We start from the raw sequence: 23,457 nt of genomic DNA, 5'->3' as shown, positions 1-23,457 counted from the left end.
GGCACAATCCGTTAGATTTCACTAGCACTATGAAATCTAATGAAAGAAAAGAAAATCTGCCTTTTTTAATCTAGACTTATGGTTAAATATGATCAACACCATGAAGTGTGCCTCAGTTATAAAGATAAATGTGCCATGTTCTAAACATATTTAATATAACTATATTTGTATTCAAGTGCCTGTTTTATGAAGTACAGAAATTAGAAGTAGATTTATTTTTTTGTTCACCAAGTGAATCACTAAACTAATAAGTATAACTGATTAAATTGAAGTTATCAAATCGTTTTATTGTTATTGTCAAACTAGTCCAAATGTTTATTGTTGTAAATACCCTAATTTGAATTACAGATAGATGCTTCAATGCTATATATTTTATTAGTCTTTAATGTTCAAGACAAAAATCTGTAGACAAATCTGTAACTATGTGTTTGTAATATTTATATATAATATATATAATATAATATATGTCATATTTCACTGACAATTACCATATTCATGATGGCCAGTTTGCTCTTATGTTTGCTCTTACTTGGTGGTGACAGAGTCATGGAGATGACATAAAAGTAACATGGCTGTGTGAATATTAGTCATTGACTGACTATTCCTTGTCTTTATAATTGAAAACTTGAATTAATACATATTTTGCTTAAAATAAAATTCATATGAAACCAGTATTACCCTATATGCTACCTATCCGATATCAAATCAGATCTCAACTGACAATTAGAACTACTTTAAACTTGTGTTTTAAGTAGCCCACATTGAATATGGGCCCAAGAGACACGTTGCCTTTATACAATGAATGTTTGACTCTTTGTCAAATGTTCCAGAGTATGTCTTACCAGTGCATTGAATGTACTTTTCTTATAGGATATTGTATACTTTACAGGGTAGTGTCAAAGCTGCCTTACTATGTGCACAGATGATTCTTGAATCTCAATAAACCTTTGATTTAAAAAAAAAAACTGCATTTTGTGTGTATGTACAAATCCTCTAATTAAATTGATAACAAAACAAAAAGGCACATCTGGACAGTATTCAATTGACTTTTTTTTATTTCACAGATTTCAACAGTAACATCCCTGTCCACAAATCCAAAGCTTGAGGATTCATTGATTAAAGCCATTTTCCCAGCACAGTTAACACAGGCCACTGAAACGCAAATATCAGAGGACTAAACAGGATTACGGTAGGTTTGCAGGGATGTGCAGCTGTTATCAGCACGGCAACATCTTAACATTGCCACTTTTATTGTCAGTGTGAGAGCTTTATTGTAGCCAACTGTGAATAGGCATTATAATTTACCTAAGATTTGTAGCGCCAGTGGTCATGCCAAGGCTTTCCAATATTTCTTTGTATACGCACACCCACACCCACATGCTCGCATACGCACTTATAAAGCATTCATTAAAAAAAAGTGGCTAATTAGACAATCCTCAAGCATTTTGTCTCTTGGGTGCATTGGAAGATACATAAACCATGATACGTTTTAGTACATCCGCTGAGGCCCTAGAATTACTTTGCATAGTTTTGTCACAGCAAAAAGGGGGGAAAAAAATCATTGTCACGTTAAATTTGCTATTGGTTTGTTGTTAGAAACCACCCTTAGCTTGACCATATTTATCTATGACGTGTCTAACCTTTTTTAGCTGACCTTTTTTGCCCAATATGTAGTATTATACAGTATGGAAAAATTGTGGACATGATAGTGTCTGAATAGACATTTAAAAGGGAGACCATTAACTCTAAGATCTACACATCACACAGCAGCTTTGTCAAAAACATGTTCTTTAATGCACCAAGAGAAGATATTTAATTCAACACTGCAATATCAATTCTTGTGACTGATTATCATGCTTAGCAGATATTTGCACCGATTTCATCTAGCTTGCTAGCATGGAAGATTTGGCTGAGTCTTGTCAGGATAATTGTACGGTAAAATGTGATAAATCTGACAAGAACTCCCTTGACCATTGTGGCTGAAGCCAAGAAAGACCATAGTACAAAAGGAACACAATGGGTGGGGAAAAAAAAGAAAAGCTAAAGTAACAGGGACACAAGAAACTAAAGTATGTATGATTAATTATAAAGTCAAGTGCTTCAGAAATCCCACCTCAACTTCTGTTTAAACATGTTATGTTTTGACAAATATAAAGTGCAGGACACATTCAGACGCAGAGAACTTTATCGCTGCATACAAAAATAAAAGTTATCTGTAAAGAGCTCAGCCCCATATCGGTAGTTTGTATTTCCTATTGAAGTGTAAATTGCAGAATCAAGGATTACATCCAACACATCATTTAGGTTTAGGCTATAGCCATCTTTACACAGAGTGTACAAATACATTTGTCGTTCTAATCTTATTACTGGTCTGAACCAACCTTTTACTGCTTGCCCACACTAAATGAGTAAATCTTTGAAAAACTCCAGGAGCAAAAGTCAAGGTAACCAGGTGCAATTTAGGGGTTGCATGAGGTCAGTTAGTGCACTGACCACAAGATATGCTCCTTGTCAGTCACATGGACAGAGTGAAGCCAACACCCATGTCTTGCATGTCTCCTCTCTCTGTGCCCTTTAGTTCCTCTCTCTCTACACTCCCCAATAAGACCTGCCTTAAAGCATAACTCCTCAACTCAATCAACTGTGCTCAAGGTTGTGATTTTTGAAACTTCACTGGTGAAAGTCAACTCATTGCTAATTACATGGCAGGGCATAGAAAACATTGAATGTCTACGATCTAATTGCTGCCTATAAATTGAGCCCCATGCAGCTTGTCCACTAGCCTCGTAAACCGCCCTCTTCCGGAAACCATTTCATCCTCCTGGATAACGGAAGTTGGTCGTTTACTAGGCTACTTGTCCACATGATCATATCCAGATTTTAATCACCGTCTCCACATTTATACGAAGTACTAGATTCGACTGCATTGTAATACCAGATTTAAGAGGGTTTGAATTTAGCATCATGTCATTTTAGTTTTTACTGTGCTAAAAGCTTGTCTCCAGACAATACCAAGTAATATTTTTTGGGAAGAATTTAAATAAAACAAAATAAGTTAGGTTCATATGATCTCTGAATTTCTCAACTTAAGATGTAATACAAACACAGAAATCATTAAGCACCCCTAATGACCAATGAATGACCAGACACTTTCAAATTACTCTACACATACATTAGCAACACACTGAAAAGGACCGTATGGAATTGGACTTAACCGGACCAAAAAAATACTATTGCTATAAACTTTGCATTAATCTAAGCACTCCATTTCCACTTGATCAGATAATAATATTCAACAAACATAGAGAAAGACTACTACACATTACACAAAATGAAAATTTTGTGTAGTAACATTGATACTGCACTTCTTATAGTCAGAGACCCACTGGCCCTAAAGCTCAATGAATAGGGTTTCACCTGTGATGTCATGCCGTACTTTTTTATTTCTGTTTTATCTATTAGTTTGGTCATTAAGGTCCACGCTGTGAAAAGTGATGACTCATCAAAAAGAAGTGGGAAAAAAGTGATGACTCATCACTTTTCACAGTTTTTTGGGGGCATTTTTAGCCCAAGGAATATTTTTGATGCAAAACAAATGCTTGCAATGGATTCAGAATCAGCATGCTCCTCAAAGCATATTTCTTCCTTTTTTGAATATTTTTCTTTTCCTGTATAGTGGAATCAATGGGACAGTGAATATACAAATGGCAGAGCAGGCCTCTCATTCCGTGGACCTTAATGACCAAACTAATAGATAAAACAGAAATAAAAAGTATGGCATGACATCACAGGTCATCTCACATTTTGGGTGACTGGGTCTCCGGCTCATAGCCTTAATATGCTTTGTCTACACACACACACAAACAGGCACGCACACACAAACGGTGTAGAGGAAAAAAGGAAGGGTGCTAAGTATAGCACCTGAGGTGACCCCGGTCATTGAAATACAGTATGTATGGTTTATCTGGTTAAGGTGTGTTAATTAATTCATAGCATCATGAATACATTGACTAATATTGAAGAAACCAAGTTGTGGCTGGTTGCTGCCTGGTAGCCTTTGAGCAGCACATTACTATTTAACATAGATTTGTGATGAAGCTGAAAAGGCAGCAAAACATCTTTTCATGTTTTGGAACAGCGAAAAGTGTAAATGTCTATTATGATATAAATAATAAAACCTACTTTGCGCTAGGCCCAAGCCTGAAGCCAATTAGGTTTCACATTATATTGTGTCCAATATGCCGTTGCAAACCGCTGGGCCCTTTCCCACGGCATCCAACACAGGACAACTACTGCTGATGCCCGTTACTTACTTGACTAAAACTTTACCTACACACCTGCATTTTTCATATTCATATTGTGATGTTGAGAATCAGCATGATTAAAGTATTCCTGTTGTCAATTTAGCATGTCATTGTGTGGTTATAGTTGAGGTAAACTTGCCAGGAACAATGGTTACATAAAACTTTGAAACAAGCCATAACTTAACTGTGCACTGATGCATGCAGATCATAAGTGTGCTCTGGTATTTAATACCTCGATGTCCCTGCAGGCAAATACAGACATTATTCAAAAAGATTATTTCCATAAAACACAATTAATATAGGCAACAGATGGTGAACCGATTTGGAAAGAATACTGGTACTATTTGGAGGCAAGCTTCTACCATTGTCAGTATCTCTGCAGAGATTACCAAGTTATAGTACCTAGTTTACCACTTCTTCAACATAATTTAACGTCTATCCGTGAATTAAGCCATATTTTCCCACCTGTTTTCCTGTGCATTGAAACAATCTAAAAACGGCAAGAAAAGTGTGTCTGAAGGTTGATCATGCTTCTATTCATATTCATCCCTGCCCTGTACCATCATTCTCAGCCTGGCCAGCTGTGTAAAGAGGGATTATTGACTTGACTTGATTGGCTTGTTCTTGAGGTCAAGTGGGAAGGTCTAACAGGCCGGTAGAGATTGTTGGGAGGAGGGGAGACCCCCTACATTCGCTAGGAGGTCTCCATCATGCGCATGTCATCTGTTTCTGTGCTGTCGTCCTTTGTCCACCTCCCAGCGTTCGTCCACAGTCCAGCTTCTAAGCAGCGCTTTACGTGGTACTCTGCCACCTGGTAGTGGGCGAGACAGGTAAAGAGGCAAGAGCTTCAAGGTTATATGAAAATCAAAAAATGATTTAGGTTAAAAACAAGAAACCTTTTCTTTTTTAAACATTGCAAGTACAGAGAGCGAGAGATGGTGAATAATAGGCGTACTGATTGAATATACCAAGGCGATTAATCTGCTCTTCTCTTACTCGAAAACTAGAATAGCTATAGTGTTTAGTGCAATAGGGCAATAGTGCTGCATTCACAAGGATTCAGGTAAGCTGTAGCTTGCAGACAGTGACACCTTCTGGATGCTCTTTTTTGCACTCTCTCTGAAATAAAGATTCTTTTTATTATTGTTATTATTATTACCTATGCTACTGCATTGTCTGAAGGAAGCCAAGCAAAATAAGTTTTACTCTTATACACCTGTACACAAGATGTAACAATAAAGCATAACCTTGAAACTTGACGCTGGAAAAACAGTTGGGTCCGACGCAACGGCAAAATGGAACACATTTCAAAGCTAAAGATATATAAAATACCGAAACAGTGCAGCATAGTTCAGTGTGTTTAACTAAAGTTTATCACTAATATATAAAGATATACAGTATATACAAATTACAAGAACTTTATTAACCCATTTAGGCCTGAACACATTATGACGCAATATTTTATGCTTTAAATATAAAAAAAATTGCAGATATACAAGCTCACAGCGCAGCACCGAGTGCCGCTCTGCGAGCTTGTAGATCTGCTATTTTTGAAAAATCGTGAAAATTAGAATTTTGACCCGATTCTATAAGTGTCTTTTGAATCCTTCCAAGATTTTTGGAAAAAACCTGAGTTTCTATGTCAGCAATCTGGCCAGCCATCGTCAAAGAAAAGGTCCTTTTCACTTAACTGGAGCTCAGTTAGTCTGTTCTTGAGAGACTACTGTGTCAGTGGTGCTCAAACCTTTTCATGTGAAGGACCCCCAAAATGATATTTATTTGGCCACGGACCCGCATCTCAAAATATTTAGTTCCAGGGACCCCCCAGAAGCAAAATTTGAGTTACAACCGTTCGCTTTGAAAATACATATATTCAAAGATTTGCACACATTTTCATGACTTTTTCAAAAATAGCAGATCTACAAGCTCGCAGCGCGGCACTCGGTGCCGCGCTGTGAGCTTGTATATCTGCTATTTTTCACTGGTTAAAGCAGTCAATAATTCTAGGCCTAAATGGGTTAAAGCATAGTTAACCAGTTAACCAGCTCAGTGGTCTTGTGGTTAGAGTGTTTGCCCGAGGAGGTCAGTGTTCGATCCCTGGCGGGGTCATACCAAAGACTCTAATGAATTAATGAACTGCATTTTATAGAGCTTTTCCAAATGCTCAAGGCGCTTTACAATGGTTCATTCATTCATACAGGACTCTGAAAAATGGGACCCAGTGGCCTCCCTGATTGGCACTCAGCATCAAGGGTTGGATTGGGGGTAATAATCCCTGTGACATACTAGCGTCATGTCCAGGGTGTGCACTTGTACATCAAGCTGCCTCATGCTACAGAAACAGGATTTGGGCTCCTGCCCTATGGGCCTCATGGCATCCATAGAACGATGTACGCTACAGCATGACTGGAGTTCAATCGGCCAAATTGCTTAAAAAAACATTGTTTTAAAAAAATGTCTAACTCATGCGGATGCCACACAACTGTACTGTTTAAATTACAAAACAAGTTCTGAGAGACCCTGTCAAACTTTGAATGATGTATGATGCGGTTCAGACAGACTATGAAGCTGCCTTTACAAAGAGAAAAAAAAACACATAAGAACTTCTGGTAATAGGCCCAGTAGTTCTAAGACTCAGCTTCAGTGAGCTTTGAACTGCTTCAGACTCAGAGTACTCGTGGCTAAATGTCTTTTTGCTGTGGGAGAGGGGGACCATAGATTTCTCTGTGTAGCTGTTTGGCAACTTGTCAGACCATGAGGCCATCAGAGGGGGCATTCTTGCATTCTTACAAAAGGCTTTCATACTAAACCTCTCTACACAGATTCAGGTCTGTTTAGTATGAAGAACCACAACCAGCAGCATGAGTTGTTTACTGATGGCCATGTTCCATCTTGAATCAAATGTTAAGTCATTTCCCATCTACGCCTAGATCAAAATACAGCATCAATGTGATGAATTGTCTCAAGCATAATACAGTAGGTCAAGTTATTGTGTCATGTATTTACTTATTTTTAATCCCAATAGTATTTTGCCATTCATTGTTCTCTTGAGAAGGCCTTAGTAAAGCTAGCAGTGTAATAAATTGTATAGATGACATTGTTTTTTTGTTTGTTACTATGCTTAATATTAATGTCACAGATGGTACACTGCATATTAATGGACATCATATATGAATGCAACATAAATACACCGGATTTAGTAAAGATGTTCATTAACATGAACAGTCTCCACTTAAAACATAACAGGCAGACAGTGCATCCTCAATAAAACAACATATTTTAGAATCCAAGTAAAAATAATGGATAATGGATTGTACTAGTGACTCAACAATGACATGTTTTCTGTTAACTATTACAAAGTAATTTACCAAGAGCACTCTGCTGCCACCAAGTGGTGCCTTTGTGTTTGCAAACAATATTATTTATTCTACATCAGTACATGTATTGCAGGCATTAATTATAGTAGGTAAATAAATATGGCACTAGTCTATCTTCCTACACTGAACATTTGTCAGGTGCGTGATTATTTATCAGTACCTGTGGATTCATGGTGCTCAGCACATTCTGTAAGATCTGCGTATCTTGCAGCTGGAAGCCTGCCTTCAGCTCCTACAATTAGACGTAATAATGTATTAGTTGAGCCGTGAAGCAATTTGGAAACTATTGCAATGATGACCCTCTGTTTGTGTGTCTACTCTATGTACACAAATTATCTAACCTATGACTACATTGCATCATTAAATCACACTACAAGGCCACGAAACGTATAATAGATCTCCAAATCAATATCTGAAATGTGTTGCAATTTGGTGGCCAGGGCTGAAAATTGCAACCATTTTTGTCCCATATTATGCTCCCAAAATGTAATCTATGGTATGCCATCTCAAATTATAATGGGGAGCATTTGTGCGAGAGCAAATAATTATTCTAGTCCAACCAAAACGGGATGTCGCGTGAAAAAGGTGAACGCTCCTCTTGACCATCCGTCACTGCCTTCTTAGCCGCCGTCAAACTGGCTTTTCAGGTCTGCAAAAGGGGTCCACAGCAGCCCCCAACATGAATGATACTACCTCTAATGCTGATGCCGCCACCTGTAGCCTACCCGAGTACGTCTATGGCAGCCAGCGAGAGAACAATGGTCAGTCATGGCCATGGCCTCGACACACTATATAATATATAGTTTGCTCACTGGCATGACGAAGCAGACAACGCTGATCGCTTTATTTTCAAGTTGACAAATGAAAACAAGCAGGGCTGCTCACTCCATGTATGTGCACCCGTGTGTGGGCTTGTGCGTGTGTGAGTGCACGACACGTGTGTACTGTGTAGCTTGTACGTGATTAAACAGAGATAGAGACACAATGCAATCTATGCAATTGGGAGAAACAAAGCATCTCCCAAGTGAGTTTGCAAAATAATACTCACTGGTGGTAACGTTTCCAGCACTTCTTTGGGATCAAGCCTGCAGCGTGCGTTTGCACTTTGACGCTCTGTGTCTTTAGGTGCATCCCCTTTAGATTTGACTGTGTACTCTTTTACTCTGCGTTTGAAGGCCTCGAGCTCTGAATGGAAGACATCTAGATAGCCCTCTTGTCCTGTCTGAATAAACAAAGGTGAAAAAGGAAGAAATTAGAATATTCTAAACACTTTTTCAACACAAATGCTGCTACAAAGTTTGTTTGGAAACAACCGCCCGAGTTTGACAGGTGACAGCTCATGGAGGGTGGGTTCCACACCATTGCAGAAAGGCCTACAACACAGGTACCCACTGGGGATGCGGCGGTTAATATTTAATTTGTTGAATAACAATGTCCTTCTTATACAAAAGGGATGTGAAATGGTCTTGAGTTGAGCCTGAATGTTAGGAGCCAATTAAACCACAGGCTACACACACTTCAGTTTGTTAGTGACAACACCACAGGTATAAAATATAAAAGATACCTCATCCGCCCCTGCAGTTCATTTGCGCGACTGGTAAAACAGGACTGGCGGAAGTGTGGAAGCCAAGGCACTCAAAGTGACTACTGACCAATCACAGCGTGTCTTTTCCGGGACTTCAGATTCAATTAAAAGGAGCTTTATTGGCATGAGGAGACAAACGTTTACATTGACAAAGCAAATGCCTCTGGGAAAGAGGGAGTTCTGCCTGATTGGCCTACCGAACGCCCCCTTCTGTGACACACAAGGAAGCTTGCCTTAAAAATGCCAGTCCTCTTTTACCAGCGCCGGACGAGGCGTCTACCTTTCTATGTCTATGGACAACACTGTCCTATTGGAATCTTTGTTGTAGAACTTACAGTACACCTTCCTTACTTTGGCTTTGTGGAAGAACTGTCTGAAGCAACATCTAGGGTCCTGCGACTCCTGCTCAGAGTTGGTGGCCATCTCCAGGATGAACTGCATGACCACAGCCTGATGAGCCACCTGTTCCATTAGGGCTTCCTTCTGCAGAAGACCAAACACACAACAAACTAGAAGCAGTGCTCTTCCGAGCACAGGTCTCCACCAGGCCACACAAATCGGCCTGTTATAGCGCCACCATAAGGCTGATTTAAAAAATGTGGGGCAGAGGTTCTGAATTAGCATCCAGGGAGTGTGTGTGCTCAGTTTGGCAGCGATCGGGCCAACGGCGCCGGAGATTAGCTGGTAACAACCAGGCCACACAAATCGGCCTGTTATAGCGCCACCATGAGGCTGATTTGAAAAATGTGGGGCAGAGGTTCTAGATTGGCATCCAGGGAGTGTGTGTGCTCAGTTTGGCAGCGATCGGGCCAACGGTGACTGAGATTAGCTGTTCACAAACTGCGAGGACGCACGGACGCACGCACGGACGGACGGACGGACGGACGGAGGGGAAAACATACTCTCCCTCAGCCTTCGGCTGGTGGAGACAATTATGTTGACATTCCGTATTATCAGAATTTTCCATTTCATGGACCCCTGTTTGGTATGCATTATACCACAAACACCCATAATGGAATCCATTTGTACACTCTCAGAGTTCATATGTTTCCTAACTATCAACCAGTAAGACTCCCTAATCGGGAGATAAGCGACCGTCAGGTCGCAGCGTGATTTCAAGGCAAAATGTGTAGGAGCAGTGTCCAAAAATGTGGTTGAAAAAAATCGGCCTGATGGTGGCGCTGAGTGTAGACATAGTGTGTACCGATTTGTGTGATTTTAGGGCAAAATCTGTAGGAGCAGTGTCCAAAAATGTGTTTGAAAAAATCGTCCTGAAGGTGGCGCCTATATGGGACAGATCCATGTTGATGACATGAGTGTAGAGTAGACATACTGTGTAGCGATTTGCGTGATTGGGACTGTCTGTACAGTATAGTCAGCTCAAATGGTTTTTACAAGTTTGTACAGTTGAATAAAAGGCACTATACAAATGCATTAATCGCCAACCACATTAGAGAGAGGGAGAGAGAAAGCGAGATTGAGACAGATCATCACGCAGGCATGACAGAGAAAACCGGAAGGAAAGAAAGAAGGTTGTTCCTTACCTCTTCTTGCTGTAGTCTGAAGCACCATAGGATCAAGAAGTTTGCCGTTTCCTCACAAATGAGCTGCGGCTGGTCTGACAGAAAGCGTTGACTGTCATCCCACCTCCGCAACATGCCTACCAAATGTATAAAGCAAGTGATTTCAAATCAGCGGTTTTAAACCATTTCTGAGGATTCACATTAAAAAATACAAATCTCATAAACACTCACTTTCATGCTAATCTGAATAATAATTCTAGGATAGTGTACACATATATATAGCATGCTACTGTACTATGTATGTACTCATATCAGTCATGGCATTTGACAAATGTTTGGCATCAGTTACTAGTGAGTAGTTTTGTCACAGTCCAGTCCACACATAATGAACCCGACAACTGTCATTGCTGTTGACATAAAAGGTGATGCGTAATAAATAACTGGCTAATGTGCTCAGAATAGGGATGTAAACGAATATTCGATTAGTCGTTTATGAGATCAAACTCGATTATCAAAATGTAATTAAACTTTTTTTTTTTTTACCGCGGAACCTTTTTCACTGGACGAGTTTCACACGGACCGATAACAGCGCAACACAAGACCAGTTTCGCCAGACCCCTAGAAAGAGAGAGTTCTGACACTCCCATTGTAAGCGTGGAAAGCGGACGTGACGTCACTATTTAGCCTACTGGAGTCTGGTGATATTCCTAACAAATGTCTGCTGCTCTTCAGCCCCGTCCACCTCCAATGTAACCGAGGCATTTTCACTCGTTGGTAAGTAGACTAAATCACATCTTTTTCCCCTTTTTAACGCATTCGCAGGCCTCTCCAAGTTAATTTAAGTCAATTTTAAAGTAATTTTCTGCCGAGAAACATTAACTAGAGACGATTACATGAAATAATAATGTTGTCTAACTTGGAGAGGCCCGTGAATGCGTTAAAAGGGGGAAAAAGACGTGATTTAGTTTACTTATCAGCGAGTGAAAATGCCTCGGTTACAATGGAGGTGGACGGGGCTGAAGAGCAGCAGACATTTGTTAGGAATGTCACCAGGCTCCAGCGACGCAACTTCCGATTTGCAGCGAGATCAAAGCGTGACGCTTACTCTCCACTTGAACTACTCTGAGTCTCGCATGCATGATAGCCAGCCACAAGCCCACAACAACGTCCCCCAGTGAGCAGCATGCATACCGTACATACATGTACACTACAGTATGCACTGCGATGCTTGTCCCTGTGGAAGTACATTTTCAAAGCAATCCAATGGAAGTGTGGACAAAAGCACGGTTTGGGGAGGCTGTCCAACATGGGGACTGATCATAATTCCGACCTCTCAATAGTCCGACCAGGTTAACATGAGCTTGTGAGCTTGTAGATCGGTTATTTTCTGTCACGACCACACATGCTGCCACGGCAGCCCAGGCTGATCAGTCTCGTCTGTAGTAAAAAGTTAAAATACACATCTACTTACCAAAACAAAAACAGTTTTAAGATGTTGAAAACCTACTTTCCTTACAACACTCGGAGCCCCCCACCTCACGTCTAAAATTAACCTTATGGCCAGAAAAGAAAACATTTCTTATTTAAGCATAATATAGGGGGATAATATAAGTTATACAAGTGTTGATTTTACAGAAGGACCTTATTGGAGTTGTTGTTGTTCTGCAACATTTATGTTGATAGCAGAATAAAAAAAGGTTTTCCGCACTTGAAAATATTTTTTCTTTTCGAACATGTTTCTTTTTGAATATGTAGAATAATCGTTAATAATGCAGTTATTTTCATTTTGGACACCTTTTTACATCCCTAGCTCAGAATCTGTTGTAAACCTCTGCTCAAATAACTCATTACTGGCCCAAATTCCTGTTCGGCAGAGAACAGCGGGAGTTCTGTGCAGCACTCTTAAGCAGTGATCCATTCAAAAAGTTCCAACATTTTCGATAGAACGCACACACTGCACCGATGTTGAGCTGCAGACGCAAGGGTTATTTTTTGTGATGAATTAACTATCCTTGCCAAATATACGCTGCTACTAAGAGCACACATGGACTGAACGCCTCCGCTTAGATTAGGAGGGACCATCCTCTGTGCTCCTGTGTGGTTCGCAATGCAGGTTTTGTGTAAAATCTCAGAATGCTTACCACCTTTATGTAGCCCCACACAAAAAATAACATCACCAGACTTATCAGTAAGCTGAGATCTCTGAAGGTATGGCTACATGTTATGCTTCAGGTTAAAATGTAAACTTCAAATCTAAATTAAAAAAGGTTCGAAGTGAAGCGGTGAATTCTTATTCTATGTGTTCTAGAGCTATGAAATCTGTGTTCTACATTCTATCTTCTAGATCTATACTTTCTATGTGCTTTAGTTCTATATTTTCATGAATTCTGAATGAATGAATGAATGATTTTGTCTGGAGGGCCAAATTGTCATGTGAAGCTTGACCAATCCTCAATTCTGCATGCACGGGACGGACATGGGACAGACAAAGCCACACCTTGGAAGCGGCTTTCACTGCTTCAAATACCTTTTGAATTCTTTCTAACCCTTTGGGGACAGAAGTGTACATCATTTGATTCATAATGAAAATCCACTGACTGACTGAATTCAAAGTGAAACAAACCCAGCACTGTACAATTTCAATGACAAAGGCATTGCCCACTCACCAAAATGCCTGAGTTCTTGCTCATACTTCTGTAGAAATGTCTTGTTTCTGTCCTGAACTATTTCTACAGGTTTGTTTTGGGCATTAATGATGCTCTGGAAAAGAGGGACAACATACTGTACAATCACTGACGGTGAAGGAACAGATAGTTGGTAAAGACTGACAGAAAAGAACATGTTATATCAGGCCAATGATCCAATAAAGTACCTTCAACAAGGCTCTTAACTGATGCAATTCAAATATATATACAGTATATACAGTCAAAAGAGTCTGAGTGAGCATGCGATGGGCACAGAAAACAATTGGAAGACAATCCACTGTAATTAATTATTCTTTTACAACATTTTACAAGACTGAGGAGAAAACACATTTAGCCTTTCCTCTATTAAAATCATTGGGACATCCTATCAAGAAGGGGGTGCTAGGGGATATTATGCTCTTTGACTAATTCAAGAAATCCCTTTAATAAGCACTTTCTACAGTCTGCTTATCAGATACAAATCAAAACCATTACCTTATCAAAGACATCCCAACTTCCTACAGCTCCAAGCACAGGGCTGTGGCTGGGGCTATGGCCTCCCAGCATGCTTTCTTTGCGGCGCCACTCTTCCTCCGTGTATGAGAGTTCGGTGGGGCAGGCCATGGTCCGTGCCCGTTCCTGCTCCAGGGACTCCGAGCTGTGGACCCCCAGTGAACACAGCTGGTCCTGGGCCTCAGCCAACCTCCAGTTGGATATGATAGAAGCCTTCACACAGCGCTGCTGGCTCTGGCATAGGGAGGCCATGGCACTGTCACTGAGTGCAGACGTCATCTGCAGCGGCACAGAAGAAAGGAGAAGACAAGGGCATGAGGTATGAGAGGGTAGGAGGGCTTGTGGCGACTACTCCCGTCCCGGTGAGGGTGGTACCTTGTTTCGTTGCCTCCGCTATCGGTGTGTGAATGAATGTGAGTGTGAATGCATGCATGCCATTAGCCCCTCTCGAGACCCCAAAATCACCTCTTTTTGTATTTTGAAGTCGGTTCAAAATACAAAAAGAGGTGATTTTGGGGTCTCGAGAGGGGCTAGCATGCCATGTACATTCATTATGGGGGCTTTTCCACCGGCAAAGAACCGGTTCTGGTTCTTTCTCCCGCCTATGGGATGAACCAGAGGTGAGCTTTTCCAATTTCCACCAAGAACTGGAGTTGGTTTCGAACGGGAACCAAAAAATCCTTGGTTCCTCTGGTTCAATCTAGTGGAAACGCAAGCCGGTTCGCAAGAACGAACCAAGGTTGCAAAGAAAGTTGAACCGGCACTGGTTCTGGAACCGGTTCTTTGCCGGTGGAAAAAGCCCCTATAAGCGCTTTGGATGAAGGTGCAATGAAAATGCAGATCTTTTACTCTTGGAAGTACAAATGAAAGGACTAGGCTAGCCTTCGTCCAATCGTTCTAATCATCTTCCAGGCCAGCTTCCCAGCACGCCCTAATCATCACTTTTTGGCACTGGCTTAGTTGGATGTTGTGCTAAAAATAAATGCATGTATTGAATTCACCACCACATATCTATCTAGACACTAATGCTGTTTCCAACCAACGACTCCACACAGCTGTCAGTAGCTGACGATACCAAGGACCTGGGGGAATGTAAGATGTGTTACTATGGCGTATGACTCATCTAGCCCATATACAAAGGAAAAGGATGAGCTTTTAATTTCAGCCAGGGACTTCTCATCTCATCATTGATGATAGTCAGACCTTTATTATATTTATTAATGGTGAAATTGGCCTTAAGCTTATATAATTTTCGCATTCACTGGATTAAAACAGCTTCAAATATTCGTCTTATAGTGCACACTGCACACACTTATGGCTCACGACACAAACGCATGGTTTGATCGTCGGATCATCCTGGATAAATGTTATCAAGAAAAGTGTTAATGGCAATGTAATACCATAGGCCTATTACCATGGATGGGAATGTTGATTATTAGCCTACAAGGAGAAAATGAGCTTGCAAATCTGCTAGCTAACACACAGTTCCAACCACCCAACTTGGCATGCCCTCACTGTGAGCCTTAACTGACACGTTTACTGTTGATTGAATTACAATATACTGTATAATATGTGTGCCCATACCTGCTGGTGGGGTTGAGATGCGTTGTCCGAGACAGTGGGTGTGGGTTCAGGCCTGGCAGGGTCACTGGCGCTGCTGCGAGGCTCTCCATCGGGGAACATCCAGGCTCCAGTCCCGAGCCACTCCATCACTGCTAACTAAACTAGCCAGCTAGCTCTACTGTGTCTGCTCGAACTAACCAGCCGAATTACTGGTAAACACGCAGATGGACGAGCTGACTGCCACGGTTGTGTTTGGTTTTAAGTGCCACTGCCAGTCGGGCGGTGGTGTAGGAAACTAAACGCAGTGGGAAACAGACGCACAGTGCTATTACTACAGGATCAACACTGTAATCTAGAATCTAACACACACTGACAACACTACTGTAAAAGCCACTGCCGCTTGACAAAACAAACCACGTGGTAACTGGATTACCACGTGACTAAATATCAAACTAAAACAAAAAAGCTAAATTATAATCATGAAATAAAAGTTAATTAATACTTTATGCACAATTATTTTTATTTTGTATTCGTTTATTTTCATCATTAGGCCTATGTTTTTATTGGCCATTATTTTGATTAGGCCTCCATGTATTTCTGATTATTATTTTCCCCATGTATTACGTTCAATATTCATTATTTTTCCTGTTTATATATACTTACATCCATATATTTTTTATTTCTCTATTATTTGTTTTTTTTGCCCCTCTTCATCCATTATGTTATTGTGGAGGTGTGTCTTTCTTTAGTATCCAGGCATTAGCAATCAAACACACACACACACACACACACACACACACACACACACACACACACACTATATATATATACAGTACTGTGATGAGATTTCCATTTATATATTTTCAAACAAGCATTGGTAGTCCTACATTATTTAAACATACAGACAGACATGCATTGCAATAGGAGTTTGACTTGACTTGGGTTTCTGCTTCCTGATATGTCATGTATCTACTCGTGAGCAACAGCTGGCCTGACGTTGAGTTAGTTGTCCTTCAAAATAAAAGAGTTACCCACGCCACACGCGTAACAATGTTCCCTAAATCTACGCTTTAATTTGAAATCGCCAGATGGCCACAGGCTGTAGCGGAAGTCAACCATCAGCCTAGTTTGACTTGACGCTTCTGACTACATGACGAGCAAGCGTTTCACACGGTGAGTGAGCGTGCCACTGATTTTTCTGCTAAACATTAACTTTATTGAATTAGTTAAATGATACCAGCAAGACCAGCTAACCTTCTTTAGGTGTTAAGTGTACACATTAAACTGTACCAATATGTATTATTTTTACCTGGCTAGCGTTGGGGAGTTTGCAAGCTAATTGGCAGAGAAACATCACTGTGTTGACTGTCTGTCTGACGCCATATCGATATCATTCATCGTAAATATTTTATAAACTTGTCCATTTACTGTACATCACCAGCGAAATATCCTGTGTTTGCATAAGCATAAGAACATTAAGAACATTGTTGTTGTTGACAACTCACACAAGACTTGTGACACGACAGTGTGAAATCAAACATAGGTCTACACTTGAGTGTGTTGGGTTGGGTGTGTGATATACTTTGTTGCCATTAGATGGGGGTAGGGTAGAAGCAAGGCAACATAAGTGACTGCAATAAAAAGCTATTATAGTAGTGCTGAATGTCAAATCTCCTCATGAAGAAATATGTTGCCATAATAATATTAATAATTTACCTTTTCACTCTTGACAACATACATTTTAAAAGTAACTCTTATTTCCTGCTTCAATGTGTTATTTTATTTTAATATTGCTGTTCTCTACCTAAGCAATTCCACTGACAATGCCAGTTGATTATTCTATTCATTTGTATTTATTTTTCTACTATATAGAACTTGAATTAGTTAAAATGTATACTGGAAGTCAATGGATGTCGGATTGGGCTGAAACTTGGCCCAAATATGGAGATGACTTACTGACATCATAGTACCGAGACATCATTAATATAGTCCAGGGGTAGGCAACGTAGGGACGGGTTCCAACATTGGCACAGGGGAGCGTGGCCGTGATCCCTGGCACATTGGCATAAGTGTGAGAGATTTTTATTTTAAAAGATGTAGTCAGTCAATTAAATGAAGTCCTCTCACATCTGTATGTAAATTGCATCCTGCATATAATACTACATTCATTCACACTCTGAACTCTGACTGGGGATGCCGGGGTCTGCGAGGCTACATAGGTGGGACATTGCTCTTGCTATGGCTTGAGTCTAATGATCATTACATCCTGATGTGAAAGAAAATATTTCAAAAGAATAAGAAGAAATATAGGTTATGTTTATGGACATTTTGGAAATGTTACATTTTTGACGTAGTGTCATAATAAACAATGTTGATTTGGCACACTTGACTTTCAAGAAAATAAAAAAATGGCACTTCATGTCAAAAAGGTTACCGACCCCTGATATAGACGATTGAAGTCATATGAAGCCACATGAAGTCTGGGATCCCCAGGGAAGCCACTGCGACACTGATCAATTCATCGGTAGAATGGCCTCTGCGCTGCTTTATGTCAGCTTTTATTTGATGCCCTTTGATTAAACTGCTACACATTTTGTGTAGCTTTTGGGTCACATTCTGTACTAGTCAATGAGCTCCCTCTTGTAATGCGCCGATTATGCGTTGGACGATAATTGTTATTATCGTTTTATCGTGATAAAAAACAAAACAAAAATAAACCACTCGCAATATTCGTATTGCGGAGGTTTTACTTTTTTGTGACATTGTCCTCCGTCATACATCATTTTACTTTTGCTGAGCTGCATACCCCTATACGGTACCACTTAAACCCTCAATCCTCAGTAAAACCTGCAAAGAGCTTGCTTAGTACGTTCTTTTCCACCAGATCTCTTTGCCAAAAATAGTCGATCTGCAAGTACAAGCTGCTTATAGATCGACTATTCGTGAAAGTTCACCCCATAATATGGATGCTGGGGTCCTAATAAAAAGTGTAATTTTAATAGCTTTAAGCATAATGTTGATCATCGCAATAATATTGTTAATCGCTATTATTTGGGCGGCCACAATAATTGTGACATGAAATGTTCATATCGTCCCATCCTTACTTAGCACCGATCCTTATGTCTAGTACCCCTAGCCTAGCACAGCTAAACTCTATCCACCGCTGTTAACACAAGGGAGAAATATATACACTCACAAGTATATATACTCACGCAGTTAACTGCAGTGTGAATATAGTATGGCTAATAAAGCCAGGCTATAGTACCCCCACCTAATTCTCTCTCTCTCTCTCTCCCTCTTTGATTTGTCCTGCCCTCACTTTCTCCCCTACTGTTGTGTGTCAGGCTGTGGAGTGAGCATCACACAGACTGACAGCCTCCAGAAAGAGATCAAGATGACTACACCGGAGACATCAGGTTCATTGCACAGATCACTGTGATCATTTATAAAGTGCACATATCTTTGAAATTGAGTGACTCATAAACGTGTGCGCGTGTTAATAAATATACATTTCTATATGTACACGATACAAGTACATGATTAAAAGTAAGAACTTTAGTTACCTACCTTTATTGTTGTTAATCATCCTCTGTGTTTGTTTGCATAAATAATATAATATTCTTGACTGTCATAAGTTTGATTTGCATATGAATGTAGTGAGACTGCTTTGTTTTACTAGTCCTTAGTTGACATTCCACATTGCTGTATCTTACATGTTTATTAATAGATAGATAGATAGATAGATAGATAGATAGATAGATAGATACCTTTATTATCCCAAGGGGGGAAATCAGTTGCCATATATACCTGTGTGTATGTGTGCGCATACTTTTTAAAATATACTGTATCGTAACATAAAGTTTAAGGTATTGTGTTTTAAAGGCAGGCTGATAGCAAAGTGTGGATAAATAGCTTTAACACGTTTGGTCCAATGACAGGTTGATTGGGCCAAAGGTCAAAATATATATAACCCCACCTCATCTGTGTCCATGTGTCTGTGTGTGACTCCCAGGTGTTGAACCTGCCGTGCTTGTAGACCAACTTGTGGAGGTCTGGTACAGCAGCAATGGAACACAGAAGGTGAGAGTCACACTAACTGTGTGTGTGTGTGTGTGTGTGTGTGTGTGTGTGTGTGTGTGTGTGTGTGTGTGTGTGTGTGTGTGTGTGTGTGTGTGTGTGTGTGTGTGTGTGTGTGTGTGTGTGTGTGTGGTGGCTACACGTATCTATAATGATTGTTGTGTGTGTCTTGTGTCTTTAGAAAGTCTTTAGGAAGGTACAGTATACTGAATGTGTACTTGAAATGGGTGACATCTGACAAGGCTATTTAGTGTACTGTATGTCATCTCTTTCACAAATTAAAGTAAAGGTTGGAAGGCATTTTCATGAATTATATTTGATGCTGTTAAGGCCTCTGGGGAAATATATAATTTATCTGTGTGTGTCAAACTGTATGAGAATTAAAAGTAGGAAGGAAGGTAGTAAGATTATACCTTGGCTTGATTTATCCATTTAAGTATCATAATGTTCATACTTTGTTTCATACAGTGTTCATTCTACTCACCAAGATGATACCATACGTAGATGACACCAATAACTATTTAGCTGCAGAAAAAGAGAACCTTTTATCTCCCTCTTTTCACTCTCATTTACTTCCACCTTTTCACCTTCCTTTCTTTCCTCTCACAGTCCTTTTCTCCCCAGATGCGTTTGATGGTCTGCCAGGGCTTCTCTGAGCTGACTAACCCACTGGAGGACCTAGTGACAGTCCTAGAGGGCTTTCTGGAGAAATCAGTATATAACATGAACAGCCTGGTCAACGGCATCCTGGAGGAATTTCAAAAATGGCGAAAGAAGCAGCCACAGGTTGACTAAACCTATCAGTGAAATAGCTTCAAACTGTATATTGCAAGCCATTTTGGCAAAATTCTGGTCGGCGCTACCCACACGTTTGGCTGTGTAGCTCATGCCTCGAATGCCCGATGCTTACAAGCTGTACCTCGTTGTAAAGACGACAAATCAACGATAAAAATGATATAAAATACAATACCATTTGGGTTTATTAAAGGGGAGATATAATCGACCAAAGTTAGATTTCCGAACTTTTTGTGTCAGGTTTTATATGATGATATATATAGCAGTTTTTTCCATCTCTTATGAAATAAAGTGCCTTACTTTTGCTTTCTACATAATATGGTGTATTTCTCTGAAATGTTTTCGTCAACCACCATCAGGTGACCCTTGACTCGGTCTCAGAGGAGCAGGCAGTGGCACTAAAGCATCGAGTCTTAGGACTGCTGACAAAGATTCCGCTGACCTGGCACCCTGCCTCCATGGATGCTTTCCTTGAAATATACCGGCTCCAGTCGTTGGACCCAAGTGTGCTCCGATTGACCACCATGAAGCTCCAAGGTCTCAGATGTTACAAAGAGGTAAGTGACTATTACTGTAGCTTCATTACTGTAAGGATTTCATCTTCCTTAAAGGTGATACACCATGAAATTTCACTTTTCCTATTTTAAAACCTTTTTTGGGGGTCCCACTAGCACCTTCTATCCTCACAAAGTCCCATTTCTGACCGTTGTGTCTTTCTCTGGTTTTGAGAAGGCGAAGGTTAAAAGTATCCCACGGGTTCTCAAAACAGGCTATCCAGATTTGCTGCCGATTGTGATGTCATCTGCCGATTTTGACGTCATCATAAAAAAAATAAAAAAATAAAAAAAAACGTTTTTTTCAAAAAAAAAAAAAAAAGGATTTTGGGGGGGGGGGGGGGGGGTGGCGCAGTTCAGGCCAAAGGTGGTACTGCAGCTGAAATTCTCTGAGAGCCATTCAAAAATGAGAGAGGCTCTCTATTCAGGAGTGGTAATTTAGCCTCAAACCTTTTGAAAAACGTTTTTGGGACATAAACAATATGACATAAATACTTTTTAAATGCATGGTGTATCACCTTTAACTACTCCGACATGCTGTATTTCTACATGGTTGGTATTGGCACTGGCAGCAGCATTGTGGAATTATGATTTATTCCGTGCTTTGGATTGTTAAAATTGGTGCTTAATTAATTTCTGTTTTCATCAGTCAGCTGTTCTAGGCATGAAATTGAATCTGCAGAATGAACTGGACATGGAAGAGGTGAGAGGTGTATTTGTATGTTGATGTTAAATTAGTTAAATTGTTTATTATGAAGTAGAAAATACGTGTTCTGATTCTGAACTTAAGACTGGTTGGCAAGCCTATATTTTATACTCTTAACTATATAAAATGTTTTTCTACACACATGCCTTGATCCCGTTTGATCCGTGAGCACCATTTACTCTTTTTACTATTTTTTTACCTCCTGCGAGTACCTGGTTGGCATAGGCATTGCCACATAGGCATTGATGCCTGACGGCGTCGCCGCTTTGTTTCCCGATCCGGACGACCTTTGCCGCATGTCTCTCCCCATCTCTCCACCCATTTCCTGTCAATATACTGTCCTATCCAATAAAGGCATAAAAGCCCCAAAACAAATCTTAAAAAAAGAAGAAAAAAAAAAGTACACGTCCTGCTACACGAAATCATCATGACATTACAACACTGCCAAACATTTATTCCTGGGTATATAAGGAAGGAAACTTGACTTTAGTCCATTATATCTAGTTTGGCTGTGTATCTTATGCCTCGAATGCCTGATGCTTACAAGCTTTACCTTGTTGTAAAGGTGACGAATCAACGATAAAAATGATATAAAACACAATACAAATTGGTATTATAATGGACTGAAGTCAAGTTTCCTTTCTTTTTGTGCTGAGTTTATTATTTTGTTCTAAATATCCACAGGTTCGACAAACTAGACATTGCTAATGTTCTGGACACAATTTTGCCCCATAGATTTGTATACCACTGATCCTGCACGACAAGCTGTGTATTGCAGAAGCCTATGTCACAGGCCACCAGGCGCTGGAAAAACACCTGGTCACACTCCTGGACTCCTGGTGCCATCCCGACTTCAGCGTGAGCAACATAAGCAAGTATGGACAATCTGTGTGCATGGAATCCATGGATGTGTGTTAAATGTTTTGTCCATTGTCCAAAAACTTTGAAGTGTAATTCAAGAGTCTTCAACAGGGGGTCCGGGACCCTTAGGGGGTCCTCAGAGTTACTGCAGGGGAGCCACCAAATCCTTGTGTGATAGGATCATTCTTTTTTTTTCTCCTTTTTTTAAAGATTTGTTTTTGGGCGTTTTATGCCTTTATTAGATGGGACAGTAGACTGACAGGAAATGGGGGCAGAGATGGGGAGTGACACACGGCAAAGGTCGCCCCGATCGGGAATCGAACCGCTGTTCATCAATGCCTATGTGCGCCTGGACCAGTAGGCCAGCGGACACCCAGGATAATTATTTTAATTGAACTATTGAACCCTCGCATCCCTATACTCTGAGGAGAACTTCAGACAAAAATAGGTTTGGTGTATAGGTAAAAAAGAGCAGAACAAGTACAGAGTGAAAGGTCAAGTTTACTAAGTATCGACGATTTTATTTATGATCTATTTTAAGTGGTTAAGTCTATGAATCTATCTATGAAATTGATGAGAATCTCCATCACACATTTATCCAATATGTTGGGGTCCCTGCTTCATCTCTCTCTCTGCTAAGGGGTCCTTGGCCTGAAAACATTGAAGACCCATGGTGTAATTTGTTTGGGAGGAAGAAACCTTCTCATTGCTCTTTGTGTGTGAATGTGCTCTCGTCTGCAGGCAGTTCCCAGACCTCGTCCTTTCCCAACACAACGTTATGCAGACCGGTGCTAAAGTGCTCAGCAGACATGTGTTTAGGCTGATAAAGAAATTCAACATTGATGAAGGTACAGCGTGCAGTGTGAATGAACAAGTCAAAAGTGACCAAATTGTTGTATTTTATTTAACAACTGC

General features: G+C 40.3%; 2 protein-coding genes across 2 annotated transcripts in view; one reads left to right on the top strand and one right to left on the bottom strand.

The window, feature by feature from the left end:
- Positions 1–1,904: 1,904 nt before the first annotated feature.
- cdc37l1 (cell division cycle 37-like 1) lies at positions 1,905–15,696 on the bottom strand (the record flags this gene model as incomplete). Its single annotated transcript, XM_080743196.1, has 8 exons — positions 1,905–5,115; positions 7,842–7,913; positions 8,730–8,903; positions 9,618–9,749; positions 10,811–10,926; positions 13,456–13,549; positions 13,969–14,265; positions 15,571–15,696. The coding sequence occupies 8 exons, from the start codon at positions 15,694–15,696 to the stop codon at positions 4,999–5,001; spliced, it is 1,128 nt and encodes a 375-aa protein (XP_080599322.1). The 3' UTR covers positions 1,905–4,998.
- A 941-nt stretch (positions 15,697–16,637) lies between these two features.
- The window catches only part of exd3 (exonuclease 3'-5' domain containing 3), a gene marked incomplete at both ends in the record, with an annotated part of 59,229 nt that continues 52,409 nt past the window's right edge, over positions 16,638–23,457 (top strand). Inside the window, 8 exons of the mRNA XM_080743512.1 lie at positions 16,638–16,650; positions 18,894–18,965; positions 19,562–19,629; positions 20,236–20,412; positions 20,781–20,978; positions 21,625–21,678; positions 22,417–22,556; positions 23,284–23,390. Of these exons, the coding sequence (XP_080599638.1) occupies positions 16,638–16,650; positions 18,894–18,965; positions 19,562–19,629; positions 20,236–20,412; positions 20,781–20,978; positions 21,625–21,678; positions 22,417–22,556; positions 23,284–23,390 (829 nt within the window). The remainder of the gene's footprint in view (positions 16,651–18,893; positions 18,966–19,561; positions 19,630–20,235; positions 20,413–20,780; positions 20,979–21,624; positions 21,679–22,416; positions 22,557–23,283; positions 23,391–23,457) is intronic.

The sequence above is a fragment of the Nannobrachium achirus genome, assembly GCF_963921795.1.
Source record: "Nannobrachium achirus genome assembly, chromosome: 15".
Lineage (NCBI taxonomy): Eukaryota > Metazoa > Chordata > Actinopteri > Myctophiformes > Myctophidae > Nannobrachium > Nannobrachium achirus.
This window is presented reverse-complemented; position numbering and strand designations above follow the sequence as displayed.